This window comes from Xiphophorus hellerii, chromosome 4 (genome assembly GCF_003331165.1).
Source record: "Xiphophorus hellerii strain 12219 chromosome 4, Xiphophorus_hellerii-4.1, whole genome shotgun sequence".
Lineage (NCBI taxonomy): Eukaryota > Metazoa > Chordata > Actinopteri > Cyprinodontiformes > Poeciliidae > Xiphophorus > Xiphophorus hellerii.
Genome location: NC_045675.1, coordinates 30,021,449 through 30,034,620, shown reverse-complemented (window position 1 = coordinate 30,034,620; position 13,172 = coordinate 30,021,449). Strand labels below are relative to the sequence as shown.

Here is a 13,172-nt window from a genome sequence, read left to right as displayed (position 1 = left end):
GTCTGTTTTATTTCCACTGGAAGAAGTAGGAGGAAATCAGAGCAGAACGGACCGTTGTGTACTCTGTGTACTCTTTACGGGAAGAACAGCAGCTGTTTTTCTGTGATTGAAACTTTCCTCTTTTCTTGCACATATTTGGGAGTCAGGATTGGTCCAGTTAATTTGCACATTTCAACACAAGCGTACACTTGGCTTTTAAACCATAACTGCTATGAAACAACTAGATATCGAAGTTGCTCTGCTCTGATTTTACAGTTTAAAAAAAAAAAAAAAATACTTCTAGCTCTCTGCTGTAGATCAACAAAGCTGATGTTCCTTTAGGTCAAAACATGCACCGAACCTGTTGGGAGGTTTTATTATAGTCTGACACCATTCATCAGATCAACGGAGGCAGACATGAAATTGCCGTAAGCCTTTGGGTGACGTTTTTTATGTCCATATTCCAAATAATTTCCATCATAGTAAGCTTTTGCACCTGTTTTTTCTAATAAGTTAAAGGTCTGTTTTTTACATTTACAAAAAAAAACACCAGTGTGGCAGATAAAAGCTGGAAATAGTCATTTTCAAGCACCTAATTACGGATTCAGTCAGCTGGATTTACAAAACATTCTGAAGACGTTTCTAGAAGTCTAAAATGTGGATCCACCTTTGGTAAAATATCACCATTTTGTGTTCCGAAATGCTTCTAAGATGGATTTTCTCTTTGATTTGTTGATATTAGGGCACAAAGCTAAACATAATTTCTGTGAGACAAAGCGTGCCACTGTTGGTGAGCAGTTAACAAAACCTCACACAAAACGCAAGCCCGTAGGCACTTTCAACATTTTCAATTTTCCTGATAACATGACGCCTCAATCCAATCGCAAAGAAAATTGCAGCGTGGGTAATTTGGAGCGTGAGAGAAACGCAGAAAACAGGCCACATTACTGAATCCCAGAGGGATTTGACAGCAATTGGTTTCTTGAGTTTTTCAATGGCTAGCACCAGGGAGGGGGAAATTGCATCTAGGCAAACATGCTGCATGAGAAAATCCCAGTTGGTAAAGCACATAAGATCTGCTCGAGCTTCAAATGCAGCCTGGTGTCGTCCTACCCGACTCTGATTTTGAGCATGCCGCTGAACAGCTCGGGGTTGTTGGAGATTATCCAGCCGATGTGGATGACCAACTCCTGCTGGAGGACAGCTTCCCTTTCCCCGCCCTGGGGAGAGCACTTGCTGTAGATGATGCCCTGGATCACTCCTGGAGACAGCGGGTTGGAGATCACCTCCTCCTCATGCCCAAACAGACCCAGGGTCACCTGGTGATCATGTGCAAACAAAAAAAAAAAGTGCTGAAAATCTACCAAAGTTTTCAGAAAAGAAAAAGAAATCATGTGCTATTATGCAGACCACTTTATCAGGAGACAATTTCAATATGTCTTCTGTTCCTTCAATTTGAAATTGGCCTCCTCTCTCTGAGTAAAAGTGAGAGAGTACGTGACACCTTTGTAGTTTTGCTCAGGAGGAGCATCAGAGGAAAATGATACCATGGCAAATTTCACTGATGAGGGGACACGCTTTTATGTTTTTTTGCCTTCGTCTGATGAAACTCCGAAACGTAGACGCATCGTTCATCCGAGTATCTAAACGGATCCGAGTGGAAGCGCGAAAGCCTGCAGCTGAAATGAAGTTTTGGATTCCGTGCAGGACGAGCTGTCAGATTTCAGTAACAATGTGAAATATAATCAGAATGAAGACTCACTCAAATGGGACAGTGCCGCGTTCTGCCTCCACTTAATACTTTATTGTAAAGAGAGGAGCGGCATCCGTCTCCAATTTTAAATCGGCTTTTCCAATCATGTCGAGAGGAGCCTACCCTCTTGCCTCATTGGCAATCTATATGCAGATTCACACCTTGAGCTACTTCAGCATAATGAAATACCTAAAAGTGTTCAGAAGGGTAAAAATGCAGCAAGATAACTGGAACTCTCGAGAGGAGGCTAATCTCTGAATACCACTTGAGAGAGAATGATGAACTGAAAGACATCCGGCATGATGTGGTGAATCCACACAATTCATGAGTCAGTGTGTCAATCGTGTATCCACACAGGTTGCAAATTATTGTGTGGCCAAACGGGGGTTGGGATGGGCGATGGGGGGCGGGAGATAGGTTATGCTTGTTGCCTTGCTGTATCTGCAACTACAGCTTGGATCACAAACACAGTCGATGTAAGCTTTGATGAGGGACATGCGCAAGCAGCTGGCCCAAATAGTTCCCATAGGATACAGCATGAGGAGCCTTCAGCGATGTACACATCAAGATTTCGCTTTTTCTGCTAATCAGTGAACATTAAAATCACCAAATCACCAATCGCCAAACATGCCGCCAACAGTTTTCCCCAACATACTACCCTTAGAGAAGGGGAACATTTTACTCAGGCCCCTCTCTGTGTCTCTGTGTACTCAGGTCTCTGTGTCCACTTACCTGCTTGCCTTGCACTAAAATACTAGTAATACTGGGGGCAAGGCTGTCCACTAGCTTAGTTAAGAGACTGGCAGCAAGACGGACAACAGACCTAATGGGCGAAAAGACACAAGAACATTCTTGAGATATTTAGGACAAGTAACAAATTTACAGCTTGGACTTTAATATGTACAGCGCCTTGTAGAAGTCTTTAAAGCATTTTCAACATTTTGTCATGTTACAACTGTAAATTTGATTGCCTTTCATTGGGATTTTACATGATAAGCCAACATAAAGTAACACAAGATTCATCGAAAGTAAACGGACTTTTGTTCAGTTTCTCCTGAAGATGTTTCGACATCGTATCCAGGAGTCTGTCAGTTGAGTGAGGAATGTAAAGCAGACATATTGCTCAACAGAACTGGCAAAAGCCCCTTCTCCATTGTCAAGTCTCGCTTTAGCCGGTTACTGTCTAGTTCGGATCTAGCCAAGTTGGGTTGGTCTTCATTGGCAGGGTGTTCCATCGGCAGGAACTTGTGCGGGTTGTGAGCACGGAAAAGCTTTGGTCAATGCGCTGATGATGTCCTTTTATAAGTGCACCCCTTGGTGGCCAGTTTCTCTGAAGTCTCTTGCTATATTTTTAATTGGTGCCAGTTGATGCCTTATGCGTTCTTAAGGCGCCACAATCTGTCCGGGGCTGACTGAGAGAGAGCTGGTTGAAGCACTTCCTCTGGAGAAAGGGCTAAAGACTCCTGGAGGGATGTTGAAACATCTTCAGGAAAAACTGAACAAAAGTCAGACTGCCTTTGACTTAAACTGCTTGTTATAGCATCTTCTTCCTGATCCAGAGTTATCGAAAGGTTGGTATTGGTTTATCACAGTAAAAACCAAATAAAAATATTTAAGTTTGTATCTGTGACAAAATGTACAAAAGTGGATCTTCACAAAACACACTAGCTTCTTTCTTTGTATCCTTTGTACATTGTCCAATGACACCAAGGGTTGCAGAAAACATCTACAGTAGCAATGTGCTGGAAAGTGTTCATCCTAATCACATCGAATCATTTTGATTCTGGAAGTTCCAATATCAAGTTTACTTTCTAGGAAATATTTTAATGTTCACACAAGTTTGAATTTATCATTCATGAGGTTGAACGCGGTCTGCTAGATGCTTCCTCTTGTCTGCAGGAATCCTATTAGGAAGAAATGGCACACTGAGATGGCAGTTATCTAAACACAAAGCCAGGGATGACTAATGACACACAAGAACGATTTACATTTCTTACAGCAGTGGTGGAAGCATGGGGCGATGTCATGAATGAGGCCATGAATAAGCTGGAACACGGCCTGCTCTTATTATATGCTGAGTAAAAGTCCTAATCAATTTTTCTACCTGAGAAGTTGTTGTATTTCATGATTACATTTGTGGGGAAAACAAAGGTACAGCTAGGAAATCAACAAAACATTAAAGTTTAAAAAGCATGGTATGCTGTCAAAGCACTGATCCTTAGAAAACCTATTTCAAGCCTCACTTGCTGGCCCATGTCAGAAAAATGAGAGCATATACACAGTTGAGTATGGGAGTAGATTCCCTACCAAGCAAAACAAAACAAGCAAAAAGACTATTCCATCTTTAAATGCCGTAAGTGCATTTCTCTTAGCTGAAAATGTCGATGAATAAAACAGCATACAATCAAAGTTGTCATGTCAGGAAGCATAACGAAAGCAAACGATGAGCACAGAAGGCACTGATGAGAGAAACAAATACTCAGTTATGACATATGACAACCACCTGCAACATTTGGTCAGTATTTGTGGATGAGGCCAGCAGCAAACCACAATTCAAATAGAAATTCGACATCGTTTCAAATGATTCCACACCCAAAACAAGCACAAAATACAAAATCCATTTCTGTGAAGGACAATGTAAAAAGTAGACAATCTTTGCTTTCGTGGATAAGAATGTTGTTTTCGTTTTTCCAAATTATGAACTGGTTTGCTAGGTAACTTTAAAGCTTTTTCCAAGGTATTTAGATAGAACGATCTATGGTAAGAGTCAAAATCTATTTAATTTGCAGTGCACGGCCAGCCTTTGAGCCACTGGGAATGGACTTGGAGGAAGGGGTTCAGCCTCTGTGGTTTTAATGTAAAGAGAAAGCCAACACTGACCACAAGCTCAGCTCCGGATTACATCTAACTCAAGGTTCCTGCAAGCATCCTAGCTGGCTCGCCAAAATCCTGACTGTGTGAGCCAAGGTTTCAATGTTCCTAAATCAGTTAATGCACTAGAAATACAGCAGTGTAACAAATTGACAAGATAGCCAAATAAAAAATCCCATTTTTAGGTAAATTAGAGCAGAGTGAATGTTGGTGACTTAAACTGTTTGAAGAATTTCACATTAAAAATGATGTTTAGAAAGCGATTGTTCACATGTAACTAGCTACTGTCTTATGTCCACCTATATATATTTTTTATTTCTGTCGTCTTTATTCAAAGTAATCACTGCTTTTCTAATTTGAAGTTTTTTAGAACATGTAAAAAATTTACAACAGATTTGATTATAAAATAAACAAATGTATTATTATTATTATTATAATTATTTGTAAATTAAATAGGAACATCTTAATTTTAAGGGTTTATTTTTTTTGCTTAGAAGAAAAACGAGAATCCGATTACAGTGAACGGTGAAATCGTACAGGTCAACACACAGCTCACACAGCTCTCCAGCTAGCCAGCTAGCTAGGCAACTTAAACATGCGGGAACATTTACTGTGTCGCCCGCTGAACTTTACCTGTTTCCCATGAACCAGTATTGTGGTGATGTGTGGGGCTATAGAGCTGGCATACTTCTTGGTAATGGCAGCAGCATGCCGCACTGCCAGCCTGTAGTTTATCCAGATCACGCAACAGTTTGTTTTGTTAGTTTGGGAAGTCAGGACAATGTGATTAAATGAATTTCTACAGACACAAGAAATAACAAAAAGCATTTCAAGCTACTTCCAGAGGAAGTCTGTCTCATGACGCCATAAGGCCACTAAATGACGCTACATGTTCTGTGATTATGTTTTGGACAAACACTATGTTTGTGTGTTGAAATGGGAATACCAGACCAAAGCTTTCTGCTGCCGGCTCGTCTGTAGATTCTCTCCAGTTCATCCATGAGGTTCTCTGGAATCACAAATATGGCTGATTTTATAACTTTTTCTAAATTTTGCCCTTAGATGAATATGGGAAGCATGTAAGATTAACATAGTTTAAACATTAAACCAATCGTATCCCAGCTCCAGCCCTTGAGAGACGATATGTTGAGGGTTTTACTGTAGATGCTTTCCTGCTCCAACACACCTCCATTAAAAAAAATGTCATTTTAGTTAAAATTTCAGCTTAATTTATAGAAATTTAGATTACTAGATGGATTTCTTTAGTATTTGGTAGAATTACCTTTTAAATCGTATGACTTGGTTCAAACATTTTGCATTTCTTTTCACGAGCTTCTTACCATAGTTTGCTGGGATTTTGGCCCATTTTACCAGATAGAACTGGTAGAACTGGGTCAGGTTTATAGGCTGCAGTTTATTTACAGTGAAAGTAAATATCTGGTGTGACCTGTGGATGTGTTGGAGCGGAAACACATCCAAAAGCTGCAACTCTTGTCCCCCAAAGGACCAGAATTGGGAACCACTGCATGAATCAACAGTTTAAAACAGCTAACTGATTGTCTTCTAAGATTATTGTATAATTTCTCCTAAGACACCCTGGTGCTCCACTAGAATCCTTATTTATGAACCAATTTGCAGCGTGTCCACACCATCTTTTGCCAGGAAGTCTGGTCCTTCTCTTCTGAGGAGGATACAGGCGAGCTGAGCCTGACTGGCCAAGCAGTTGCAGTCCTGCATGAACACGCAGACAAGCAGAATAAACAAAGATCAGAGTGATCCCGAATGCAAACTCAATATTTTTCAAAAAACAAGAGAAAAAAAAAAAATGATGGCATCATTAACCGACTTAAAATGATACATTGTTCATGGTTTATACTAATTGGAGTATTGATTTGGATATTAAGTTGCAACAGCTAAAAAAAAACCCTGTCCTGATCATATTTTAGTTGAAATGTTACTATTTGATCGAAAGCTTTACATGCGATTCTTTAAAAATAATTTCTCTGTTTAACAAGAACACAGTGGTAATCCAGATCATTGCTCTGTTGAAACAATCAGCTTACATGAAACTTCTGCAGGATCTCATAGGTGGGCTTGTTTTGCCACTCCCCCACACTGATCTCCGGCTGCTGCTCCAGGTCCGAGGCGTTGGGCGTGCTCGTCTGCCTCTTCACCTTCGAGTGCTTCGGCAGCTCCAGCTCCTCAAAGCTCTTAAACTCTGGGATCCTTTAGCACACGGAAACGGACCGCACATGTCAGTTTTATTTGACACATAAAATAATGACAATGTTCTCCTTTCAATAACGTTTTGGTTTCCTTTGGTGAAACAGAAAAAGCACTTTAGCCTGAATTTTCACTTTTACTGCAACCACAGCAGAGAAAGCATTCACATTTAACAAGGAAAGCGTGAAGAAGCGTGAAGGGAAGAAGCTCTTACTCTGCCTCATTGACGCGAAGGAAGTCCAGCTGCTCCACAAATGCTCCTGATATCAGGGTCTGTGAAAATGACAGGGGGGAAAACAGCACATTTAAAAAAACTATAAAGTTATTATTCTGGTGATATGGCCCCAACCATCCAAGAGACATAACAGTCATAGAGGATCCATAATGGCTCATGTGCCAGCAGGAGTGGAGGAAGCAATCTGGTACACAAGGTTTGTTGGGTGACTCAGTAAAGATAAAATGCTTCAAAAATGCTGTAAAAAAAAACAAAACAACAAAAAAAAACAAGATTCACCAGCAAGATGCAAAACCAAGTGACAAATAAATTTTTTTAAACAGACACAGCTGCCGCATGTAATGATAAAAGTTAGAAGATCTCCTTGGAGATCTTCTACTTTTCCAATTTTCCCTTCTCCTCAGGTCCAAAAGTGATACCACTCGTTCCAGCTGAAGTCAACTCAAAAACTAAACGAAGTGGCGCGGGAGACGGGCGGTTGTGCTCTCCATAACAATGACATGATGAAGAGCACAAGTGTTTCAAAGCCGTGAGGTAGCTGTGAACTGAATGGCAAATAGGCAAGGGGTGGGGGGAAAAAAAAAAAAAAAAAGTTAAAAAAAGAAGAAGAATCTTGTGTGGAAGTCTCTGCTGAGCACCACAAATACAGTCTGAGAGGAGCTGGAGGAGGAAAAGTTGTCGGGAGTTTGACAAAGACATTAGTTAAAGTTACCAATGTTGAAAGTAGTTCTAGTTCTACCTCGGCCTCATTTTCCTTGCAGTCTGTTCTGCGGAGCGCCGCTGTCTCGGCGAGGTATCTTCGAGTTTAACTTTGGGATGCTTACAGTTGCATGTCCCCATGGCAACCTTTGTGGGAAACTTAAACGACTCTAGAGCAATTTATATTAGAAACGAGACAAAGGCTTGGAGAAACAACAACTCTGGTCTTTGTATAACCTATTTATTTTATGTAACTGCAAAATAAAAAACAGTTTGTGACATCTTGAAAATTTCTTGTTTTTGTTTTCTTATTGCATCTAAATGCTCCACGTCATCAAACTAATTAGGACGACAAACTGAACCGACATTTAAATAATAATTCAGTTTATTAAAGGTTAACTACCTAAATTGGTACTTTGTGACTGGTTCAACGTCTACAGAAACATCTGCCACTAACTGGTAATCGTCACGTGGGGCAGAAACTTGGTTCACACTTCTTTAAGAAATGTTGTAAAACCAAATCAGATGTAAAACCAGACTGACAGAGCCATGATAAAAGCTTTATTCTGTTCATATTGAGATATTATATAACGCAAGTGTGTTTTAGACTCACAAACAGAAATTCTCTGTCACAATTTTATGACAAAGAGCAGAATTCATTTTTCATTAACAACGACATATCTTCCAATTTCTGTAATAGCAAAGCAGGTCCCAGATGACTTGTGAAATCTTAAAAAGAAAAAAAAAAACACGGATTTTTTTTGTAAGAGTCTTCCTTCTATTCTTGTAACACTGCGTTATTCTCGTATTATTTCGACTTTATTCTTGTTTGTTCTCGTGATTCTTCCCTTCATTCTTGTTTTTTTTCTTTCTAGGTGTGGCCCCGATTCGCAGTCGTATCGCTCAAACAGTAATCGTGTCCACGAGTCAGACAGAGGTGAAGGAAAAATGAAAGTTAATACTGCTGATCAAATAAGGGACTTTATAACAATGTCAAAGAAACACCATGCAGAGGGAGAAAAGGCAGGGGAACAGTTTCTGCTTTGACAAACCATGATGAAGAAATACTTCAAAACAAAGAAACAGTGCAGCCAATTCTCTCTCATTTACAACACCTGTAAAGATCGTGAATGCTTAAGAGTCAAAAAGGGATTTTCCCACTGAGCCTTTGAGGAAAACATTTTCACAGACAACACACAAAGATAGAAACTGAGGAGGAAATGGACACAATGACACAGCAGAAAATGTATCTTGACCAAATACATCGTCGGTGACCTTTCTACACACTGCACCTTTACAAACCAATACTATCTGCTACATTCACTCTCCAGCTTTAGTAGTGCCAAAGCAGGTCGGACGCAGTGCACTGATGCAACACTTTTTTAATAATGCATTTAACGGGCCCTGGGGACATTTTTTAGGGCTGCTAAATTCACTGTCGTCGCAGCTGTAAAAGCTCTTCATCCCTCATGTCCAATATTTAATTCTGAATCCCTTTCCCAATATTTGAACTCCAACAGAGTTCTGATTGAAAAATGTAGCGTTTTCATTCACAAAGAATTGAAAGCGTGCTGCTGTTGCACAGTTGTTAACTCAGTAAAGCGCATCCTTACACTTCCCATTCCGAACGAGACGCTTTAAAAGCCGCTTCGGTTTTCTCGATTCACGTACCTGAAGTCTGTCGACGTGAACTTTGACCCCGCCGATGACGCCTTTCTTGAAAGAGGCCAACATGTCCAACACTGGATTGAAGCGGCTCCCTCTGGTTAGATAAAATATTTGATGGTTAAAGCTGCCAGTCAGACCTTCCTTGAGCATCAATCAAACTCACTTTAGTTTGTCAGGTGTAGGAAAGAAAACTTGGTGAATTTTTCTATTCATTTTTTATTCCTTTGTTGGACATTGATTTATAGTCAGTATGCACTTGACCCTCCCCAAAATAAAAAAAGCCTCCACCTTCAGGCGTTTGGTGGTGACATCAAATATACTACAAGCTCTTAAATTTTGTGAATTTAGTCATATTTATTATTTTTTTCTTCTTTTTTCTGTACGGCAGCAGCAGAACGTTTGAGCCATATGTGAGAAAACTGCATCGCTGTCTTAAAGATTTGTCAGCAACAAAGCACATCAACCTGTTTGTGAAGAGAAACATATTTAGAAATATTTACAAGGAATTTTGCATTTTTCCTGGTTAAATCCCTTCCAAAATCTACAGATAGAAGAAAAAAAGTTAAGAAAAAAATAACAGCCAGGCAGATTGAACAGTCATTCATTCTGCAGCCTAAAGTTGAGGCAGCAGTGTGGTAGAAGTAAGAGTTACTGCCACCTGCAGGTGGGAGTTGGCATCACTTAAACCTGATGTTTTTGACCATTTTTTTTTTTTGGAAGGTTTGCAAAACATGTGCAATATTAGCACGTACAAATGTGGAGATTTGTTGATTTTGTGTTAATTTTCACAATTGGAAGATGGTGAAAATGGAGGGTTTGAATCAGAGTCAAACGACACAAACACCAAAGAGTGAACTCCTTGGAAATGCAAGTGCTGCCCTTCAAAACCTACGTTGCAAACTGCCATCAGATTCATTAAATCCAGCTGATCAACTCGGTGTTTGTGCCTCTCGTGACGTTATTGACCTCAACTGGAATTGCCAGTGTACTTTTAAGAAAAACTTAAGGGGAAATTCATATTTTATTACCAAGCTTGGTTCTTACTGCCAGTATACATCTGTTAGGAGAAAAAAAACCAACTTGCGACTGGATAATATTTTTAAAACTTGATTCATTCTTGATTTTCTTCATTGCTAGTCACAATCAATCCTACAACTCAAAGCAAACGTGTAGTAACCATGCAATCTGGAAATATAACTAAACTTCAATATCATTTATTCCGTCCTCTGTCACGGGTCACTGCTGTACGGGTCATCGACCTGATCAATGGCAAACTAATGACTATCGAGCTGCTGCTATGAGCGCCATTGATTCATTTTTGGGCACCGCAGTGAGGCCGTTTAAACATTTGTAGCGCATTTAACGTATGGCTCCCTGGGTAACAGTCAATACTTCTGTAATCAGCCCACCAGCCAGGCTGTAGTGATACAAATGAGAAACATTATCACCCAATCAGCAGGCAAATACAGTAGCACCGTTCTTCCACTTAAGATTAATGGCGCACACAAAAAGGGAGAAGGGGTGGCAGCAGAGAGGGCGAACAGTTAGACGGAAAAAAAACAATGAACTGGCTTTTTAAACGCTTCACTACAGGCTTGAGACAGCGATGAATGTAATGACAGCGACGCAAAATGAGACAGAAGACAGAACGCATTGGGAAAACGGTCACATCAAAGTAAAACAGCAGAAAAGATCTGCTTTGGAGTGTGAGTGTGTGCATTACTTGATGTTATCCTCGCGGATGAGAACCAGGAAGAGTGGACGTCCCTGCATCTTCCAGCACTGCTTGATGAACTGCAGGGCGTTCTGCACACACACACACACACACACACACACACACACAGAGCATCTCAGACCCACATGCTGCAGCTGTAAAGCATTCAATTTCCTTTATTTGAGTCGGTGGCATTTGGAAAGTTCAGCCTCCTCTGCTGTGAAGCTGGGTTTATGTTGCCGAGCTCCTCCGGCAGCTCAGCGTTAAACACAAACACAGTCTTGATGTGGAGAGATCACAGTAGGATGTCTGGAGCGTTCCTGAAAACACGGCTTATTGCCGGATTCACGTTACAATGGGAAATAAAAAAATAACCGAACGTTTGGGAAACAAAGCTGTGCTAACACCTGCTTTCTTCACTGGAACAGGAAACGAGGACATTTTTAAATATCTAGCACTAAGAAGTGAACGGATTTTCAGGAAAAAACATTCTCTACTCTACAGCACTCTTGGACAAGAACATTTTTCACTAACGTTTACATGATTACTCCGCTAGAGTCCCGCTGGTTGTGTGAACTGGTTGACTGGATGTTCTGGCACCATAAATTTGCCAGAGATAATGATGTACTGCATTCCTGATTGAACCTCCAGCTCTGGATCAGCAGGTTTTTTTTTTTGACAGTCTGTGACCTGATTGTGTCCCAGGTTTCTGACCCCTCTACATCAGGCTGTCCTCTTCACTGCCTGAATGTCAAAGCAAAACAGCACATCTCTGTTCCTTGCCTTCTTTGGATTGGGCCTGTTTATTTCATGGAATTGCTTTTTATTGCCACAAAATGTTAAAACCTAACAAAGTATATTCAATACCTGCTTTAAAGCTGGTAGAAGTATCTCTTAACAGCTTTTTCTTTTCCAGCTATAGTAGCCAAAATCTAATTTGCATATAATCCATCTCCGAGTAACTATTTTAGTACTTGATTATTCTGACTATTAATTGGATTTGACCACTTGAGCTTGTTAGAAAAAAGTATTGAATTGTTTTGTCCTCTAATTTGCCTGTTTATTCTTGAAAATCATAAATAAATATAAAAAAAAAAAAAAAAAGTATTGAAATTCAAGTACATAAGTAATTGAATTTATTTTTTTTAAAATTATTTTTTTAAATAAGAAAATAAAAATGTGATTCCCTAAAATGCAACAACACAGCACTCCTTTAGTGAATTATTGGTCATTTTGTATCAAAGGATGCACCTGCAATAAAAAAAAAAACAACTTTTAAAATCAACATGTGAGAAGTTCAGCTTTAACATCAATACGGTGTATGGCTAATCTGCTTTTATTTTTGTATTTGTTTTTTTTTTTTTTTTGGATTAACTAATAGTTGGAAAGCAAAAGGTGGTTAATGGGAGAATTTAACAGAACCAGGTGAAGGTGAAACTGCACCGCCTGAGGAGTTCTGAGAGACGAAGGAAAATATTCTCATTCTGAACGCAAAACGTACAACTTTGTGTTGCTCTTTCTGCAAATGGCTTTTTAAAAAAAAACATTTATCTGCATATTCTAGTTAATATTGGAGCAGGGGAGCAAAACTCATTTTTGTTTCAGGCCGCATCCAGATCATGGATGTCGTCAAAGGGCCGGTGGAGGCAGAATGAAACCGCTAAACTACTAAATTATAATAGTTTTTTTTTTCTGCGTTTGATTAGTATATCTTGAAATAAAACAATTAACTTTTTTCACAGTGATGTATTTCGGATCTATATAAATGAAAACTGATTTGATTTAACTGATAAAAAAAAAAATATTTAAGCACACAACTATTACTTTAAAGATGAATTTCTATGGCCTCTCTAAAGTTCAGCGGGACACATGAGTGGCTGCGGCGAGCCAGACCTTGAATTTGACACGATCCCATTAAAGGGTTGCATATTCTCTCGTCTGTCTTCCTTTTTACTTCTGTGCTTTAATGTCTTCTCAAACCAGACAAGGTGAATGTATTTAAATCACATAAGCTTTTCCAAATCAATGAA

General features: G+C 39.6%; 1 protein-coding gene and 1 long non-coding RNA gene across 4 annotated transcripts in view; one reads left to right on the top strand and one right to left on the bottom strand.

Annotated features, from left to right (window-relative positions):
- The window catches only part of phkb (phosphorylase kinase, beta), a 110,702-nt gene that overhangs the window by 3,754 nt on the left and 93,776 nt on the right, over positions 1-13,172 (bottom strand). For 2 of the 3 annotated variants that reach the window (XM_032560743.1, XM_032560741.1), the window contains 8 exons: positions 11,152-11,234; positions 9,432-9,522; positions 7,041-7,099; positions 6,667-6,829; positions 6,253-6,334; positions 5,555-5,612; positions 2,465-2,555; positions 1,093-1,298 (listed from right to left, as the gene is read on the bottom strand). In XM_032560743.1, the coding sequence (XP_032416634.1) occupies positions 1,093-1,298; positions 2,465-2,555; positions 5,555-5,612; positions 6,253-6,334; positions 6,667-6,829; positions 7,041-7,099; positions 9,432-9,522; positions 11,152-11,234 (833 nt within the window). Of the gene's footprint in view, positions 1-1,092; positions 1,299-2,464; positions 2,556-5,236; positions 5,328-5,554; positions 5,613-6,252; positions 6,335-6,666; positions 6,830-7,040; positions 7,100-9,431; positions 9,523-11,151; positions 11,235-13,172 lie in introns of all 3 variants that reach the window. The other variant, XM_032560742.1, reaches the window with a different exon arrangement.
- Positions 12,029-12,933, top strand: LOC116718616 (uncharacterized). The gene is made up of 2 exons (XR_004338961.1): positions 12,029-12,169; positions 12,248-12,933. It is a non-coding gene; the product is annotated as an uncharacterized LOC116718616 (long non-coding RNA).